This window comes from Vanessa cardui, chromosome 17 (genome assembly GCF_905220365.1).
Source record: "Vanessa cardui chromosome 17, ilVanCard2.1, whole genome shotgun sequence".
In the NCBI taxonomy this organism is placed as follows: domain Eukaryota; kingdom Metazoa; phylum Arthropoda; class Insecta; order Lepidoptera; family Nymphalidae; genus Vanessa; species Vanessa cardui.
The window spans coordinates 2,670,955-2,691,508 of NC_061139.1; the positions used below are offsets into that span (position 1 = coordinate 2,670,955).

General features: G+C 31.2%; 4 protein-coding genes across 9 annotated transcripts in view; 2 read left to right on the top strand and 2 right to left on the bottom strand.

Moving 5' to 3' along the window:
- LOC124536773 (NPC intracellular cholesterol transporter 1) overlaps positions 1-15,684 on the bottom strand; it is a 65,639-nt gene extending 49,955 nt beyond the window's left edge. For all 6 annotated transcript variants that reach the window (XM_047113363.1, XM_047113365.1, XM_047113367.1 and 3 more), the window contains exon 1: positions 15,376-15,684. In XM_047113363.1, coding sequence (XP_046969319.1) covers positions 15,376-15,459 — 84 coding nt within the window. In that variant the 5' untranslated portion in view covers positions 15,460-15,684. The remainder of the gene's footprint in view (positions 1-15,375) is intronic.
- Positions 15,685-15,907: 223 nt separating this feature from the next.
- On the top strand, positions 15,908-17,111 carry LOC124536727. The gene is made up of 2 exons (XM_047113298.1): positions 15,908-16,245; positions 16,316-17,111. The coding sequence occupies exons 1-2, from the start codon at positions 16,036-16,038 to the stop codon at positions 16,799-16,801; spliced, it is 696 nt and encodes a 231-aa protein (XP_046969254.1). The 5' UTR covers positions 15,908-16,035; the 3' UTR covers positions 16,802-17,111.
- Positions 17,112-17,474: 363 nt separating this feature from the next.
- On the top strand, positions 17,475-18,589 carry LOC124536725 (G patch domain and ankyrin repeat-containing protein 1 homolog). Its single transcript, XM_047113296.1, has one exon. It carries the CDS (start codon positions 17,636-17,638, stop codon positions 18,563-18,565), a length of 930 nt encoding a protein of 309 aa, XP_046969252.1. The 5' UTR covers positions 17,475-17,635; the 3' UTR covers positions 18,566-18,589.
- A 435-nt stretch (positions 18,590-19,024) lies between these two features.
- LOC124536726 (congested-like trachea protein) lies at positions 19,025-20,463 on the bottom strand. Its single transcript, XM_047113297.1, has one exon. The coding sequence runs from the start codon at positions 20,318-20,320 to the stop codon at positions 19,424-19,426; it is 897 nt and encodes a 298-aa protein (XP_046969253.1). The 5' UTR covers positions 20,321-20,463; the 3' UTR covers positions 19,025-19,423.
- Between the last annotated feature and the right edge of the window lie 91 nt (positions 20,464-20,554).

Genomic DNA, 20,554 nt, shown 5'->3' on the forward strand with positions numbered 1-20,554 from the left:
GACTCTATATTCTAATGAATTTAAAACACATGACGCAATAGATAATGACTTTGAAAACGAAGCAATTCGAGATTCTAAAATTGATATTCAGTAGAATTGATGTAAACAAAATAGCTGATGCATACACAGATGGTATCATTGAATATTTTTCAAAATCAACAAAATGGGGCACTTGACTTAAAAATCATGCGGACCCGTTACATTGACGTTGACAATATTAATGGATATGAAATGAGGGTCCGACCTGATTTAGAAATTTTTGGAAATAGGAATCACGCTCGTGGACTACATAATTTATCTCATACATACTCCTAAATATGCCATTGAAATACATATCCAACTTTCGACAAAGGAAAGAAAATAGCCAATACGTTGTGCCCATCTACGATAAAAAGGCTGGACTCATTTTTTTTTAGAAAAAATAGAACAGTTATGAAAGTATTTATGGTAAAATTTTGTAAAATTTAATTATAACTGTTTCTTACTTTTATTAGCAATGGCCACTTAAAATAATTACGTTAATTATTCATTTAAGTTCGTGCTAGGAGTGGGGACACCAATAGTCCACGGGGTTAGAACCAGGGTCGAACCTGGGACTTTTTACGTTTCACATCAACTTTTTAGATGCAATCACTTTATACCTGCTTATTTCTAGTCGCATTTGAAGGATAAAATTTTCCTATACCAAGTTTTGCGACGGCGTTGTTCAATAATTCATATATTCTGTCAAGCGAACTTCCTGTATCAACTGATACCTGGCACAATAAACAAACGATAACAGTAAAACGAAATATCGCTGGGCGCTAAACTTGTAATCGAGTGGCGGATATGACTTTTTAGAAATATTACAAACGGAGTAAGCATTTTAAAAGCTCAATCTGATATTTAGAGGATTTCAAAAGTATCTTAAGTTAAAATTAGCGCAGCATTTTATTGAGAACATTATTAAAATAAAAAAACGGTTTACATTTTAAATATACGACATTATATCTTCTAGATCCAAGGGATCTTTGCTTAAAATATTTTATATTTGGTTGGATTCATTTGAATATAATTTATTTTTAAGCGTCTGGCGCTTTCCTTTGATATTTCCTATATATGGCGGGTCATTGCTTCTATTTACTTTCAAGTGACTTTGCTATACTTTTTCATATCACTGCGGGATTTCTGATCTAAGATAATCTATAATTCTATACTAATATTATAAATGGGAAAGTAACTCTGTCTGTTTCTGTCGCTCTTCAACTAACAAACCACTGAAATGAATTTAATGACATTTGGTATGAAGCTTACTTGAACTCCGAGGAAAGACATAGACTTCTTTTAACATATGACTAACACCCCACTAAAAGGCGATTGAATCCGAGGGCTACTAATGACTGACTACTAATATTTACTAAAATTTCTCAGATCTAATGCAGTAAATTATTAAAATTTAACAATTTCTCATAAACTAAATCCCATTGCAGAATTTAAAACACGATTCTCATGAATCAGAATAAACTACACATTCATCTGAAATTAATAAGCGAAATCCAAGGGTAAATCTGGTACGAATACAGTTTATTTCAACATACAAATATATTTGATTTTCGATATTTCGTTATTATAGAAAAGCTTTACGTATGAAAAGGCAATGCACACTAGTACTGTTTTAAAATTTGACGTATTACTTGATATTTGTTGGTTTTAGTTGAAAGAAAGATAGAGAATAAATACCGCTGCAGGTTTAAACCGAAGCCTAACAACCTCATATCGATCGAGGCGCGATTTGTGTGTAAACATGTCTGGCTTTGAACGCTAGTAGCCTTGAATAATATATACACAAAAACATTTTTAAATGCCTAGTTGGAAATATAAAGAGACATATTTTGTTATCGATATGCATCTGACATTTAAATAATATAGATCTTCATTGATAACGTCGATTAAACTAAGATTTAATAAACCAATTATTACCTCGAAGTCAATTTTTCATTCCGTCGTAATCAATGTATTTAGACTATAGCATTTATTTTTATTTATTGAGCATTTAAGAACTTCCAAAGTGACTTCCGTCGTAGACTTTAGTGTTAAGGATATCTATCGACCCTTATCTTTAAGGAACTCAAAAACCTATAGTGATGAGAAAGTATCTCACCAGCAAAAGCATTTTCGCTTGTTCAAAATAGGAACTTTCTTTTATGAAATAAATGAAATAGAAAATTGTTTTCTTTCGCCGACGGTCATAAGCATTGGGGTCATAAGAAATTTTAATCCACCAACCTAGGGAACTAAGTTATTTATATTCCTTGGGCCTTGTTTCTGTTGGATTATCAAATGATTTTTATAGACAAAACTTAATCTCTTTTAAAAATATCTTTTACGATAAACGAGTTTTGCAGTAGCAAACAATACTCTGAAGTAAGTATAGGTACTTCAGAGTATTGTCAATTTAACATATTAATTTATTCGGTGCAATAAATTCAAATTGTACTGCGCTCTCTCTATTAAACCCTAACCTCCTATAGTTACACTAGTCATTAGTCATTCGACTTTCCATCTTGATCATAACAATACATAGTATCACTTCTTGGCAGGAGAATATATGATGAATGGGTAGTACCTATCCAGATGGGCTTGCACTAAGGCCTACCACCAAGTAAACTCGTTTTTTTGCAGTGTAATATTAAATACAAAATGTATAGGATAACATCCCAGAAGTTAACTATCTTCAAATTATGTTGCGAACAGATTTTTTTTAAACTTTGGAAATGTGAAGTACAGTTATATTTTTCGGTTTTATCGGACAATAATGACCTTTTTGCTTGATTTTTCCTTTCCCACGTGACATTGGCGAAATAATAAAAACTTGAAATTCTTTAAAAATAACCGTGCCAATTTAATTCATTAAATAAAATAAGAAATCAACCTCCATGGTAAAACGATAATTAAACGTGTTCCAGAACATTCGATAATTATTATTACTGAACTGATAAAAGTAATGATATGTATAACGTATTTACTCATTAGTTAATATATAAAATCAAGTATAGTTTACTTATAATATGTAAACATATAAAATACTTCCGTGTCACATTGATATTGATTGATAACAATTTAAGGAAGTTGATAAGGTAATGTTATAACATATCGATGGCATATATAAGGCAAAGGACATCTTTATGATAAACCTTCATGGTTGTTTAAATGACCTTTGAGTTGTTTTAATGACATTTTTGTATGTCATCCAATCTTCAAGATGGCGGATGAACTAGAATGATGGCGGTACAAAGCATTAACTTACTGTATCAATTTATAATAATGGCATTCTTAGTATTGATTTCTAATAATAAGGTTAACCAGACCAGCGCTATTTTGGACATAATGTATAATGATGAGCAGCAGTTCCAATACGAAAGGAATACTTTAATGTCCTGTACATTGTCAAACGACACTATTTATCACATTGGTGGAACAACAATAAACAGTTGTGATCCACAGTTTGACTCACGTTAGATGGGGTATTTGCTTGCTTCGTACCTAATTGAAACGGTTCAGAGGTTTGACTGAAAAAAAAAATAACAGTCAGACAGAGAGAGTTACTTTCACATTACCAATAACCAAACCAAGAGTATTGATTAATGTATCTGAATTGTGCATCTATATAGACTCCTAGCGTGCCACACTTTCCTATAATCAAGCCCGAGGTCAGAGACAGCTTTTATCTGGTACACGAAAGCAAACCATCAATTTCAATTTTCAAGGCATCTCTCCTAAAGAAAAATTCTCTCGTAAAGATAAATCGAATGTATCTATTTTATTGACACTGCTGACAATGATTGGTTCAAAAGAAAGGAGTAATTTTCTTAGTCTTTTTTATGGTATAGGTTGGCGGACGACCATATAGGCCACCTGATGGTACGTGGTCACCATCACCCATAGACAATGACGATGTAAGAAATATTAACAATTCCTTACATCGTCAATGTTCCACCAACCTTGGGAACTAAGATGTTATTTCCCTTGGGCCTGTAGTTACACTGGCTCACTCACCCTTCAAACCGAAACACGACAATACTGAGTACCGTTATTTGGCGGTAGAATAACTGATGAGTGGGTGGTAACCTACCCAGACGGGCTTGTACAGAGTCCTACCACCAAGTAGTCCATAGACAATAGTTTTTTTTTAATAGCAACGGAAACATCCCTGTTAATAAACTTGTTAATATGGATAAACAAAGAGAAACTAAGATATCTTAATAAAGAACTAAGATGCAGGTCAAGTGAAAGCATTAATTTATTTATTTATTTATTTATTAAGATCCTCCAGGAGTAAATACATTAACACAATATTAGTAACAATAACAACATAAAGCTTAAAACTAAATGCATTACCTATAAAGGAGAATACCTCATGCAATGTGGATATAAAAGGAGCTTACACGATAAAAATATGTACATTTACAAGTTTAAAAATATTATGCTAATTGAAAAGTTACAAAAAAAAAAATATACTTAACAAAAAGATTTGCAAAAAAAAAAGAGATTTAAAAAAAAAAAATGATAACGAAACAATAACAATCAAATGGCTAATAATTCTAACATTTTCTTACGGAACTTAGATAAAGAGTCACCAAATGGATCAAGGGAGGCACTGTGCTCGTTTAAGATTTTACAAAAACGTGCCACAGGTGAGTTACTTCCTAAGACGGTTTTACGAAAAGGTCTTACTAATGGCGCTATCGGTTTTCGTGGGTATCTAGCAGGAACATTTAAATTTATTCTAGAAACTAGAAAAGAATTATCATATAAACTATTTAGAGATTTGTATAAAAACGTTAAATCTAGCATGTCACGCCGTTGACTTAAGGAAATAATTTTGAAGTACTTTAGTCTGTCATTGTAGGTAGGAAGTAATTTGGCTTTACCTAAAGAAAATGTAAGATGGTAAAGAAAACGTTTTTGAATTCTCTCTAGTCTTAAACTGTGAGTTGCGTAATGTGGCCTCCACACAACACTTGCATATTCCAAAATGCTCCTGACAAAACTGTTGAACAATATGATCTTAGTTTTTGGATTTCGAAACAGTTTACCGTTTCTGATAACGAAACCCAACATTTTAGATGCCCTGCTAATTATGTTGTCCATATGTGATATAAAAGTTAATTTTTTATCAAAGACCACCCCAAGATCCCTAATCGTATCTACGGATTTGATATGATTGCCAGCTATATTATAATGCGTACTAATCTCATTATAATTTCTAGTGAAAGATATCCATGAACATTTATCTGGGTTGAGTTTCATACCATTATTTTGACACCAGTTGTACAATTGTGTTAAATCATCTTGTAAAAGGATTGTATCATTTGAATTCCCAATGATTTTAAGAAGTTTTACATCATCAGCGTACAAATATGGGGTAGAATATTTAAGAGAACTAGTTAGGTCGTTTATGAATATATTGAATAATAACGGGCCTAAGTGTGAGCCCTGTGGAACTCCAGATATTACTTTGCGTTTACTAGATTGAAAACCGCTGGCAACAACATAAAAATGTCTGCTAGTAAGATAAGACTCAAGTAATCCTAACAGTGACCCTGTGAGACCACAAACGGACAGTTTTAAAATAAGAGCAGAAAATGGCACAAGGTCAAAAGCCTTACTTAGGTCAGTATAAATAACATCTACTCTTTTATTTCTATCGACAGATTCAAATAAAATTTCTGAGAAATTCACTAAGTTCGTACATGTAGACCGTCCAGCAACAAAGCCATACTGATGATTACTGAACAAGCATCTAACATGGTTGTAAATATATGGGTAAATTAATGACTCAAACACTTTTCCAAATATCGAGAGAATTGAAATGGGCCTGTAGTTTTTCACATTATTTTTCTCACCACTTTTGAAAATGGGAACTACTTTTGCAGTCTTCCATTTCGAAGGAAATATCCCCAATCGTAGCGAAGTGTTGAATATAATTGTGAGGGGCAGAGCAAGATTTGATGAGCATTTTACTATGTAAATTGGGGGAATGTTGTCAGGTCCAGAACCTTTATTGCTATTCAAACACTTTAATTTTTCTAGAACGTAATCTCTCGATAACCTCTTCAAACGACGTTATATACAAAACTAATATTTATCATTGTCTTCTTTCACACTTATCCGTTATAAAGCTTTTAATAATAAAATAAAACTTTCATTATTTTTTATCTATATTTTGTCGATTCGTATTCTACTTGGTGATAGCCCGTCTGGCTAGATGTCTACTCATCATATTCTACCGCCAAAGAGTAATACTTACTGCTATGTTCCGGTTTGTGAGCCAGTATAACAGGCACAAGGCACATAACATCTTAGTTCCCAAGTTTAGTGGCGCATTGGCAATATAAGAAATGTTTAATATTTCTTAAATCGCTAATAACTATGGATGGTAATGTGTCAAATATTCCCAACGGTGACCATCAGAACAGTTTACTAAAAAATGAAGTAACTGATAAGTGACAGTCTGGGTGTATAGCACAACAGATTATTCTACCGTTAAAAGAGTAACATATTACGTATCGTGTGTGCCACGGTTTTGTTTTTAAATGACGCGTGAGCCAGTCTAATTAGTCTAATTAAAGGTACCATAACGTCTGAGATTACATGCCATTATCTTTCGAGCTTTTAAAATGACAACATATAATCAGATTACCCAATTGCTCGTACCACTTCTCAACGATTTAAAAATGTTCAGAAACGATGGTTCACTATGGACTAGGTAACTGTCGATAAAGTTGCTACAATTTGGTGCAACTCCTCTGAGAACATAAATAATTCGAATTAAATATGTTTGAATGTGAAAATAGAACAGCCATAGTTGTATCGACAAAAACGCTTCGCACTAGATGCTGGTAGAGATTTAGAAATCCTCGGTATTACAGAACAATGCAACGGATATACAAGAGCTAGGCACATTCAGCTCCACGTGCGTAATGTGCTCGCTTTGCCAACATGCGTTGTAATGAGCTTCCAAAACATTAATACCATGATATTGACATATCATGTTTCAATCTATAATTAAATATTCAAAACAACATCTAAAATTAATACAAATTATAATGTAATGACAGAGTTATACAAGCATGAATTTTATTTTGCAAATTAACTAAGGCCTTGCATCGCCTACTTCAATTGTTTTTGTTAACAACTTTCCAATAGAATAAGCATACCCCTATTTTGATTCTCTGTCAAAAGGAATAGTTTTCAACGATGTATATTACATTTGGAGCGGGCATCATGCTCGTAATATAAGACTGAAAAGGTTATAATATTTTAATCATTCACAAAGACAAAGGAGACACGACAGTTCTGTTCTTTATGATCTCAGGATAACGAAAAATCTGACAAATACGAATATGTCACTTAAATGGCTTAAAAATTGGAGTTAACATGAACCTATTGACCTTCTACATGAATTAACTGCTTTTGCTTATAACTCGAAAAACGAGAAACTCGAAATAGTTCGACCCTGATTACGAATATTAAAAGGTTTTAATAGCAGTTTGTCACACGAGAAAAGTAGAAACATGCCGTTTTTACTTCACAAAAGGCAATTGCAGTATCCACTGTAACATTCGGAAGTCGCATGGCATCCCGTATCACACGTTATAGATCGATATAATCAAATTATGGCATTTTGAATTTGGAAGTACCTTGAACAAAGTATGAATTAACAATGATAAAGAATGATGATCAACCTTCAAAGCATTTCATACTCAATGACTTCAGAAATAACGTACATTTTCGATTGTTATTTATGATCAAGTACTCGTAGGGTGTAAATCAGGTCTTTCCAGTTCAAGAATGAGTCATGATATCACTCCTGTATATATGCTACCTTTTTACTAGGAAGTACTGCATCACTATTTTGGTACAATTTCTTGGATATATGTTAGTAAATGTTGCCAAGATATTGTAGGAAATTTTGTTTTTCAGTACAAATTAAGGATTACATATAATTATAATACCTATATGTGTTTTATTTCGGTGCGTATTTTAATCCCTTTTTAAATTTTCATTAGTTTGATATTATGGCATAGTTTTTGTTCTTCTAATAAATACAAAACGTGATTTAGATATTAAATTGCCTTTGAGATTAGATAAGTGAAATTACTACGCAACATATTTCTGTTGTTTACTCAGATTTGTTTTTTTTTTTGTTTTTGCTTATAAACGTCTTTATTTGTGGCAACGTTTCGTATGTTTCTCCAAGTTTTGAGGTGGCTGCAAGGTTAACCGTGAGCTGGCAAGGTCGTGCCTGACACTTTACCATGCATTAATATTGCATTATTAAATAATTTACATATATTTTAATATTCAAGAAAAAAATACTTTCAACAATTTGGTTAGTGTATCGATCTTTCAAAAGTGAACATACAGAATTATTTAATCAAAGCCAATGGTGTGTCTACCATCAGTTATGAAGATCGTATTGAAAATAATCTTAAGGATTCTTGCTTTAGATTTTTTCCAATTTATGTATGTAAATAGGAAAGAAAAAAGTGTTACATATGGACCAGCTGAGCAATATAGGCCTCACCTGTATTTTGAATCAGGTGTACCAGAAATTAATATTGAACAGAGATTAAGATTTTTTAATTCATTATTACTTGTTATTGTATTATTAGCCCAACTATACTCTATCCACTAGAAAATCTCGGCTCTTAAAGTACTTTAAATTACCAAATATCGACTCCATGAAGACAAGACTTCTCTGACACTAAATTTAACAATCACTATCTTAGTTTCCTAACAGGGTCTAAAACTCAAGACTAGTTTTCACTGCTGTAAGGCTCAGTACCTATATTATCATCCACTAAAGCAAAAATCGAAAACAAACTTCTAAAATGCTCAACAGCTAACAAGAACTGTATGACACCAAATTGAAAATTCCTTATATCATTGAAAATATACATGAGGATGTAAAGAAATCTTATAGGAAATTGCTGATGCAACTGATTTCAATTCAGATCTTCGATTATCCATTGATACTAGATAACAAGACAGAAGTTATAAATTATAATAAAATGTGTCAATATTTTATATAAACTTAACATGAACGCATCATAATTCATAATTCTCCATATACCTACTTGACTTCGAACAAAAAAATAATAATTCTCACACTCCAATCAATCATTGAAAGTATAAACATCACATACAATCCGAGAATATGTTTTATTATACACTTATGGCACTGGACGATGTTAATGAACTAAGAACAAAGTACGTGCAAGACAATTTAGAATAAAGAATGTATTTTTAATATGCACCAAAAATATATTTACTCTATGCTTTCGCGTTCAACGAAAAAAAGGATGACTCTTGTATATTTTTTAGCTTTATTGTAAAATAATAACTTTTTAAATTACTACAAATTCAAGGCCAGTACGTATCTATTCATCATCTTCATAAACGGTTCTATGATGTTAGATAATTACGGCTTTTTGGGAAGTAATGGCCGGCTGTGGCGGTGAAGCGTCCGCTGCGCAGTTACATCAACTAAACCTATCCATTTATATATTCTGCAATAGATGAATTTCGCAGAATCGTTGATGTTTGCATTTAGGATAATTCGAATTTCAAACGAAATGTTTTTAATTTTGGAAGTCGCTGATAGCTGTACTTAAATAATACACAACAAACAAAGGCAATGGGTACATGTGACTTAATGATTAATACTAATAGCACCTTTAAAAGCAAAAGTTACCAATGGTGTTTATTGAACTGTCGGGTACATTGACTTTGGACTTATTGACTATTTCATTAGCTAGAATTAAATGAGCGAGCTTACGACGTCAGCGTGATCTATTTTAATCCAATTTACGAAGTAATCAATCATTGACATTACAATTTACTAAGTAAAAACCTTAAAGTTGCTTCTAGTTTAATTTGATTGCATCAAATATGTATTAAAATGTACATCACAAAACCCTTTAATACATAGTTTTAAATGAACTTCCGTTGAGTCATGCTTTTCGATCAAATTCAATAACGTTATCAAGACAAAACGAAATGTTATGCATTCGAACTAATTTTAGGTCGAGGAAAATAATTATAAAGTATGTTCATAATTATGCATGATATATCAGTTACAGACCTTGAGAGATGCAGTACAATTAATATGACAGTACAATTAATATGACAAACGAGTCACTGTTAGTGGCTCGTTTGTCTGGTGGCTAGTTTACAAGACTGAAAATCCATGGTATTGTGTTGAAATTTCCAGTAAAAAAAAATTGTTTATTCGGTCAATAAATTCTCTGAACCTAATTTTTAAGTTAGTGTTTACACATAATTTAGTGTAATTAGTGTGTTTTAGTCTCATGTGCTCAGTACTGGATTTACTAGGGCCTCTCAGGGTGCCCAGAATGGAACATTTTCAGGGGAGGAAAAATTTGGATTTAAAAAAGTTCATTATATATTTAAAAATATTAACTGTACTGCACTTTTTGTACATACATTTAATATATTTCCTGGCATGATTTAGAGTTATGTTATGAGTATTTTTTTAATTGTATTCTGAAAGGTTATTTAACGCATATTTTCATAGTGGGACCGGATTTTTAAAACCCAGTAGCGGCGCAGCGGTTACATTTTGTACTACCCACAACTGAACTTATATCGAATATTCCTTCTCATTGGACTATGTAATCTTAATAAGAAAAGATAATTATATTTTATTTGCTACTCTTGTTAAAATACGAGTCGGACGCAACGTACCAAAAAAAATATAATTAAAAGTAACAATACAACTTGAAAGTACTTGCAATAATTACAAATGACTACTCAAATGTAAACTAAACATACTGTATGCACGGATAATAATAAAAATGACAATATTTTTTACAAATCTGCGCGTCAAAATGAAATCATCGTATGCGCTTGCTGACGTCACTACATATCAAATATTATTCTGTATAGCGCCTATGTATAATCGTATACAAGCTTGTTTATATTAGTGGGAATTGAGAATGATCGTGAGAGTCGAGGTGGCCGTGGTTAGAACGCGTGTATCTTAACCGATGATTGCGGGTTCAAACCCAGGCAAGCACCGCTGAATCATGTGATAATTTGTCTTTATAATTCATCTCGTACTGAAAGAAAACATCGTGAGGAAACCTGCATGTGACAAATTTAATAGAAATTCTGCCACATGTGTATTCCATCAACCCGCATTGGAACAGCGTTGTGGAATATGTTCCAAGACTTCTCCTCTAAGGGAGAGGAATTTACAGGCTGTTGTTGTTGAGAATGATCGAGTTTTTTCTCGACTTATATCGTCGAAGACAAAAAAAATTCCATGAACATGTAGGTATAATTAAGATTATAATTACCACTAACAACGCATTATCATGTAACATACCACCGGTAATCGATTTTATTGAACTATTGTTTTGTTTTCTATAGCTTGAACATCATTCCTTAATCTTCGCAATGATCTTAGACATGACAAATTCATTTTTTAAACATAATCTCATGACCATACTGTCTAATTAATTTCTTTATAGCACAAAGAACTGTCAAGTGACTGCATCATTCAGCTTTTGTACCAATAAGAACATAAATACTGGTATCTTTATAAACCTCGATAGCATTGACAGTGACATAAATATTAACGATTTTTTGTATCCTCCAATACGCCAGCTATCTTGGTATATACGATTTTTATGTTAAATGTGCCTGTAGTTACATTGACTCAACAACAACAACAGCCTGTAAATTCCCACTGCTGGGCTAAAGGCCTCCTCTCCCTTTGAGGAGAAAATTTGGAACATATTCCACCACGCTGTTCCAATGCGGGTTGGTGGAGACACTGACTCACTACAACCGAAACACATAATCATCATTACATAGAATAAACAAGTCGCTTACCGCTGTCTATCTCTATGCGTGCATAGATCTTTAAAAGTACGCAACAGATTTTGATAAGGTTTTTTTTAATAGATAGAGTGATTCGAGAGGAAGGTTTGTGTATATAATACTTGAACAATATAGCAAATAAACGATAATTTTAGATGTTTCTAATGTGATGTCGTCAATAAACAAATTCTGTAGCACATTTCGTATCAGCATTGCCTCGTGCGAAGAAGGGGCGGGTCGCTATCGCTAATAATTAATAAGTATAACTATTGGGCAGTAGAGTAGACTAGAGTATGTGATACGTCATATTATGTAGCTGTGATTAGTTAATAGAAGCTTTGCGGTAATCCAAGGCCTAAAAGCATGCGATTGGCCGTTTTGGCGAGTACTTCCTGAAGAAGTTCAAGAACGTGTGACACTTGCTTTCAGGGTTATCTGTGCTCTGGTAATGGGATATTGATTCTGACATCTATATACGTGAGTCCTGTCATGCATGAGCATTACTTTGCATAACAATGATTTTCCCCAAGTCTTTCGATTCTCTCAGCGCAAATAAAATTAAAAAATATATAATAATAGTTTAATGAATTGCCAACAAAATCGTGGGAATATTAATACAAAACTATGTACATACATGTTTTTAGTATTTAATAATAAAATTATTTTTATAACAATGGTTGCAAGTATTATATGATCCTAATAATTCAAGAGATAATAATTGTTTTAATTTACATACAAACAAATATACATTAGGTCCATAATTGTCAAAAATAATTAATTATTCAAAAACAGACCAAACCTCCTTATTGTAATAGCAGTATAATGTTTAGTCTTTTATTTATAACTTATTTCTAGTTTCAAGTTTTATTTAAGCATGCAACATTTTATCTCATGCAATATTAAAGCACATAAATTTCGCATAATATTTTTTACGCTTAACTAAAAATCGGTGAGGTGTGAATGGCAATGGATAGCTGCTCGTTGTATAGTTTCCAGTTTCAACTTACATTATATCAACATATATATAACATGAGTAGATATTAATAGCATTAATGAGCAAACAGATTATATTCACATAAATAAAAACATTAACAGATGATACATTTTGCATTGCTATTCCCAATATTAATAGTATTATATATAAATATAATTGGATATAAACATTCAATAGTTAATTGATATAGTAATTCAGAACAGACACAAATTAAGACACCTTTTAATAATAAAATATTTCTAATGTAAATAGTATAAAACAGAAGTACTAAACTTTCTTATTGACTGTCGAAATTCCACCACCGGTTAGGAATATGGACTAACTTGAACTGACGAAAGAAACATGTTATCATCTATGAAGTTATTAATATAATAATAATAACATAATCTGTGTTATCTGGGTGCTTATAAAAGAATAATAATCAAGCTATAAATACAAGCCCCTATACAACCGCCTCAGCAATTGGATATAATTCATCAATTTATAAACATCAATTAATTCTCATCAATCATGATTACACTGATTGACATTTATTGCCTTTATATCATGTTACTTAAACAATATCCCAGTTACCATATCGATTTACCCCACATTATATATACTTATGAGGTTCAAGTAATGTGAGAAACCCTAAAGAGCCACAGAAAAAAAAATGTAATGAAAGATAAATATAACTAAAGAGTATTTATTGGACTTAAAAAAAATAAAAATTATTTATTCTTCACTTTTAATTAAGTATAGGCCAGGGAACTATAACTTTTTTTGGTCAGTACAACAATGAATTGCAATTGCATATATATTCACTATAGATACATATATATATAGTAATTTATAACCCATAATGAGTGTAAATACATAATGAACATTAGCAAAAATTATATAGTCTAAAACAGCTCCCTTTAGATCACAAAATATTTTAGATAGTAATTATTTGTTTAGAGTATAACTTTTATCATAGGATTACAGTTTTATTTGTTATCAGAACAAATTAAATAATCTTATACATACATTTAATAATCTTATATATAAGATTATTAAATTTGTATATTGTATATCTATCATTTTTAAGTAATAATCGATAAAGAAAAACCATAACTTAATCATGCTTTAAGAATGAAAGTTAATAATTATATTTATTTTATAAAAACATATTTTTATACTCCAATATTGAGGTAATGTTTAATGTAACAAATTCCAATTGATGAATCACTACAAAAAGTATGTATTATCTAAATACCATAGATAAGAATGCATTGTGTAAAACTTATTATGCATTTTTCACTGAATTCAATTAAATGTTTTTAAATAGAACACAATGCTATTTAATATTTGTATATTATTGAGATAAAAATATTGGTGACCAAGATGTAGATTTCTCCTCTAACAGATTTACAGCACAATATTTATGATATAAGGTTATCCCTACTTCTATAGAATACTGATAGAACCCATCATGGAAACTGATAGAACAAGGAACCTTTGATGGAATGGATTAGATTGAACATGACAGTCTTTTAAGTTAACCACAAGACAACAAACAAAAGAACAAAAGTAACTTGATAGTTTAATTGACAAAGAAGTATACTATTATGCCTTCAGTGCAATAATCTGTGCTATCCCAGCACAAATAAAATACCACCAAAAAAGTATAAGCGTTACATATCTCAATAAATAATTCTGTTATACCTATCAATTTTAGTAACATTAAGTGTATGTTTAGTTTTGAGTCCATAAAAAGTATTATTGAAACAATTTTTTTCAAAAATGGTGTCTCGTAATTACTGTTACATATCCTACACAGATATGGTCACTAATTACGAAAATTAATAAAGAATATCACTCGTTGGATATAAAACTGTATTATATACCGTCCTTTGTTTATACTTATCTTTATAATGTAATTACATTATAAATGTCATATTATAAAGACAAGTTAGTCTCATATGTATTTCAGATTTCACTATATTTTATTTAATCTTTTTACTAAAAGGCTTGTTAACAAAAATATTCTGTTTAAAAATTGTAAACTATTGATTAAGATAAGCATAGATTTTGTTATCAGTTACAGTATGATTGAAAAACAATAGTTTTCGAAGTAAGACTGTAGCTAATGGTTCTTAGAATATGAGTATATCAGTCCTATTTTATCATACGTATATTGTTGTTCGCATTTTTAAATTATGGAAAATTTATTATTTTTAATAATTATTTGTATTTCTTGAATCACGTTATCCGTCTCTTAAATGAGGAGGCATTAAATAATAAAAAAATAAGTATTACCAATTTTATGATCTCATTTCCTCATCAATGCGCAATCGCCTTGAGTACATATACTATGTATTTAATTTGCAAGGTGAATGTTGGTAAGTGTATAAATCGAATAAAGAAACATAATTAGAAGTAAATCTAGTTATTAGACATTAATGGTGAAAAAGTATTTCTAGAAAGCTTATTGGTGCGGAACAATAAAATGTAATCATAGTACTTACGTATTCCGCTATGTGTATAAGAAGCAGATATCCGAAGAAGGTTGATAGAAACCTTCGCAAAAACATTTCACCGACGCCAAACATAGTCAAGTCAAACTTCACAACTATAAATTTAAATGTATAAAGTCGTCATGCCTTAATTACACACCACAAAAACTAACAAGACGATGGAGTCGACACAAATTTTAAAAAATTGTGATCACAGTTAGCACAAGAGTATTTTATATCCTCCATTCATCGACTGACTGATCTAATACGTAGTGGTATATTCATTGGTGATTGGACTGAACTCGATAAACCACAGAGTACAAAGAGTTTTCGTCATGACGAAACGTCATGAAAAATTCCATTATACTAATTCCTTAAAAATTAAAAAAGAACAGATTTACTAAGTTCCCCCTAAATATACATTATAAATGTATGTTTTAAAGTTAAATATCAAAAATATATCTAAATTATTATGTATTATACTACTAAGTTTTTTTTAAGCGAGTGTTTACTGAAACTGGTAATATCGAAGAGCAAATGTCGTTGTCAAAAGTCTAACTTATGTCATAACTTAATAAAACAAACCAGAATAATCAAAGATAATTTTGAATTAAAGTTGAAAGTTGTTTTAAAGGTATATAGTTGGCATTTAAACGTATATATTTGTACATTATGGAAGGCCGTAAAAGGCAAAGATGTGTTTATGTCACGGCCCGTCAGAAAAAAAAGCTCATCGAACTGATGTCAAAACATCCAGAATTAATATCATGCAAAGTAACTCAAGATTTTAACTATAAAGATTCACAGAAACTATGGCAAAATATAGCAAACGAATGCAATGCAATGCCCGGAGCGAGAAAAACTTGGAGGCAGTGGAGAAAAGTGCGGACCTTCAATTGACATTATAAACCAAAGTTATTGATGTGAACTTACTCATTATTTGTTCTTTCAGACTTGGCATGACATTCGCTCCAAAATTAAGAAAAAGCAAGCTGAACCGAATGGGGAGTTGCCAATTTCTACAATTATGCTGTCTGCTGCAGAACAAGATGCTTTAGGCATCAAAATGTCTTCCTCTACTGAGGATTACCAAGAATCAACAGAGTTTGTGCCCCTTAGTGACAATCAAAATGACAATTTTAATGATGAACTATCCACAGCTTCCATAAGTGAGCCAGAATCACCCCCTGAACCCAAAGTTTTTAATATAACAGAACAAAAATCTACAAAATTAAAGCTTAAAGGGTCAAAGCATAGTTCTAAACACTCAAATAATTGTTTTTTAAATTGTGATCTAATAACTGTCCAAGAGCAAAGAAAAATACAGATTAAAGAAGACTATTTAAATTTTAAAAAAGATTACTTGAGACAAAAATTAAAACTACTAAAGGAACAAACGGAAGCTCTTAAAAGTATAGCCAAGGAATTATCAAATTAATTTAAGTCAATTCAAACTCACTTGCCCTTAGATCTCTATTTGTGGTATTTTATTTTTACTAATTCAAAACAATATTGTACGATAAAAATAATATTTAAAGGTTGGGACTAAACCAGATACAAAAACTTTTGTAAACTTTTGTTAGGAATCAAGTCTACAATTTTTAAAAAAACCTGTTCGGTAAATACAACATTCTTTCATTATGTTGTATTATAATTTTGTATGAATAGCAATAAATACACAATAAGAATCCAGTACAATCCCTGTATATTAATTCAAGAAATGCCTGATTATTATTAGATATGTTAAATGACATTGTTAATGTGTTTATTCTTAATTGTAACTTATATTTCATGAAATATATCATGTTTAATACTGTTATATTATTTGCAAACAAACTGAATAAAAATGTAAATTAGTAACAGACAAAGTTATATTTTTGCATCTCAACATTGTTCCATTTTTTTATAATCATGTACATGTATAAAATACGTAAGATAAATTAAACGTCATGTTTATCTCTAAACTATTTTAAGCAAATAGTTTGTATCACTTTATTTATACTTAATAAAAATGAATTGTGAAAGCCTATCAATTTTGATTTTAATTCAGGATCAATAATAAACACCTATCTATTGTACTATGTATTGATTGTAATAAGCAATCTGTGACATTTTGTTATCTGTTACATATTTATTGTCAATATGATTTGACGTATAACTTGACATAATGATAAAATAACAATATTTACGCGTTCTCTATCTTTGAATTGTTGTATTTATTATAGTAACTGATAAGAATAGCAGCATTATATTTTAATTATTACTTTTTGTCATGTACCACAAGGAATACTTTAATTTTGTGCGTCCCACGTCCGAAGAAACTGCTACATCTACATTTTTTGCTACTTCATTAAACGGAGAAACAGCAAGAAAACTATATTTAGAAGAAGTGGGTAGCTGTCATAATTCACAAAACTTGATATCCACTGCTAATCAATCCGAATGTAAGATAAAACGTAAGAGTAAAGCTGATGGAATTGAGTTATCTAATCTACAATTGTTCCATTGTGTGCAAAATAATGATGTTGATAAACTACGACAGTTTCTAGATACATATCCCGATAAGATAAATACGTTAGATGAGTTTGGGTGGAGTTTGCTCATGATAGCATGTCAGGCCAACTCCATAGAAACAGTTGAAGAGCTTCTTAAACGTAAAATAGACACAACAGTTAGAGACAAAGCGGGTAGATCAGCCCAAAGCTTAGTAATAAGAAACAAAAATGTCACACTTGCTGATATACTTTTAAAACACAGTCGACAAATAAGCTTACATGATAAAAAGATAAAAGACACAAAGTCAAATAGTAATGGATTAAATGAAAACTATGTTTGTGAAATTTGTGACAATAAAGTATTTGAAAATAAAATGGAACACTTATCTTCTACAATACACAATATAAATGCCAGTAAAGGGAAAAAAATCCCGACAAAATATGTTATACCTGAATCTAATAAGGGTTATCAAATTATGTTAAAAGGAGGTTGGGATAAAGAAGAAGGGTTAGGTCCAGATGGTACTGGAAGAAAATATCCCATAAGAGGTATCCAAAAAAAGGACAAAAAGGGCCTTGGACATAAATTAAAAAAAAAGCAGACCCCTACCACGGAATCTGTAAGAGAATTTAACAAAAAAATGGCCTTTAGGGAGCATGACAAACACAAAAGAATGGAAATTAATTTCAGAAGAGAATTTTATTAAATATACAAATTAGCAAATTTTTTATCTCAAGGTTTTTTTTTAACTTTCACTTTTAACACAATTCCAGCATTTTTTCTAGACTTATAAGTATATTATGAATTAGTAGTTGGAAAGTAAAGATACTTAAGAATTTAGGCAGACTATTAAAAATTAAATGCCATGGTTTTTATTATTATTTCAACACATTTAATTTTAATAGCATAATCTGTTTTTTACATGCAAATCTTAAGCTTATAAAAAAGAACACATACACATATTAACCTGATACACTACTCCACTTTTTTAATTATGAAAGATGAGATGTCTATAGATGTCAGCAAAGGCAAAAAAATCTTACATTTAACATTTCAATGTAATAATAACTGAGTACTTTTTTTTAAGTTGAAGCTTAGTCAATTAAATAAGGACATTTTGTTGTTATTCTGTTAACAGGAAAATAAATAAAAAAACAAACATTCCTCAAAGGCAGTATATATATTATCCTCTATAAAAAAGGTAACATCCATTCACATGTCTTATAAAAATATATAAATTTCTATGTACTTAACCTCAGGAAGCAGAAAATAATATAAAAAAACTTTAAGGCATCAAAATGTGGAGTAAAAAATTATTTTGGCAATATAATTGTGGATGTACAGCTTTTTGTGAACATAATCAAAATGTCATGTAAATAGATTATTTAGCAAATAACTAAATACATCCAACCAAGTATTATAGTAAGCTGAATTACACTTATTTGTAATTACAGTTATATAATAACAGTTTTAAAGTTTTATTTATACTTAATAGGGAACTTACTACTATTCTATAATACAATTTGATACATTCGTCATAATTTACAATAATCATTGCTTGTCATCAAAGATTGGGGGCTACCCAGTTGAGGAAATTCACAGCCAATTCAAATCCAACAAAGCAAGCAGCATTCGCTGGGAATGCTCTGATCATGACAGGAGTCACACCTTTATATAATGCTGTGGGTCCTTCTCTCTCCATAAGCTGTTTAAAAACATCCCTCATTCCATTAGGATATGTTCCTTCAGGAGCTGTCTGTAGTCTACTCTTTAAAACATCAGCAGGCATGCCTACCAGCCAGTTAGCTATACCTGCACATCCTCCAGCAACAATTGTAGCTACCATTTTCATTTTTGCATTGGCATCTTGTGGAACAAGTACTTCCTTCACCCACTCGTAGGTCATAAAGTACATGCCACTGGCAGGCACATCTCTTAAGATAGTTGCAACGCTGCCCTTGTAGATACTCCTTATACCACCTTCTGCATATAACTGTCTGGCACAGTCAAGCATGCCACTATATTTCTGTGGTACATTTCCTCCTTGCTGGATTTGAAGTAAACATTTGATACGTTCACCAGGTGCCATTATGGATGTAGTGAAAATACCAGAAAAAGCACCCGCGGCAAACAATTCCGGTTTAGTGAGAACCTGATTTTCATCTGACTTAATTAATTTTTTACCCAGTCCAAAGCCAAAGAAACTTATCGCGAAAATAGGGGCAACTCCTGTTAAGGGTGCTGACATTCCTTTATAGAGGCCGCGGAAACCTTCTTTTTGTATAGTTTTTTTAAAACAATCCCAAGTTCCACCATACAGAGCTGTTTCCCCTGGTTTTGGTAAGGGCATAGTCTGTAATCTTACTTTAATTGTGTCCATAGGATGTCCTGCTAAGACAGTGCATACCCCGCCAAATCCCCCACTAAGAAAATATTTGATGGGGCTACTGTTTTCCGACATTTTTTATTTCTTATAAATAATAAAAAAGAGAAAGGCCACAAGTTGTACAACTGCACTTGTACAGGTGTCGAGTTTTTTAATTTAAAATAAAATGTCAAAGTCCAACTCTGCAATCTACTATCAACCAACCAATTTATTTGTCAAGCAAACAGGTTAGCCAACATTCATTTTATTTCTTCCTATTCTAGGCTTAATGACAACAACCCCTTAAACATTACTTTCGGAATCGCTTTT

Bases quoted from the DNA above. Each gene is read 5' to 3' on its own strand.
- LOC124536726 (XM_047113297.1), bottom strand. From the start codon at position 20,320: ATGTCGGAAAACAGTAGCCCCATCAAATATTTTCTTAGTGGGGGATTT.
- LOC124536727 (XM_047113298.1), top strand. From the start codon at position 16,036: ATGGAAGGCCGTAAAAGGCAAAGATGTGTTTATGTCACGGCCCGTCAG. The intron at 16,246-16,315 runs GTGCGGACCTTC...TTGTTCTTTCAG, and splicing joins CTTGGAGGCAGTGGAGAAAA to ACTTGGCATGACATTCGCTC.
- LOC124536725 (XM_047113296.1), top strand. From the start codon at position 17,636: ATGTACCACAAGGAATACTTTAATTTTGTGCGTCCCACGTCCGAAGAA.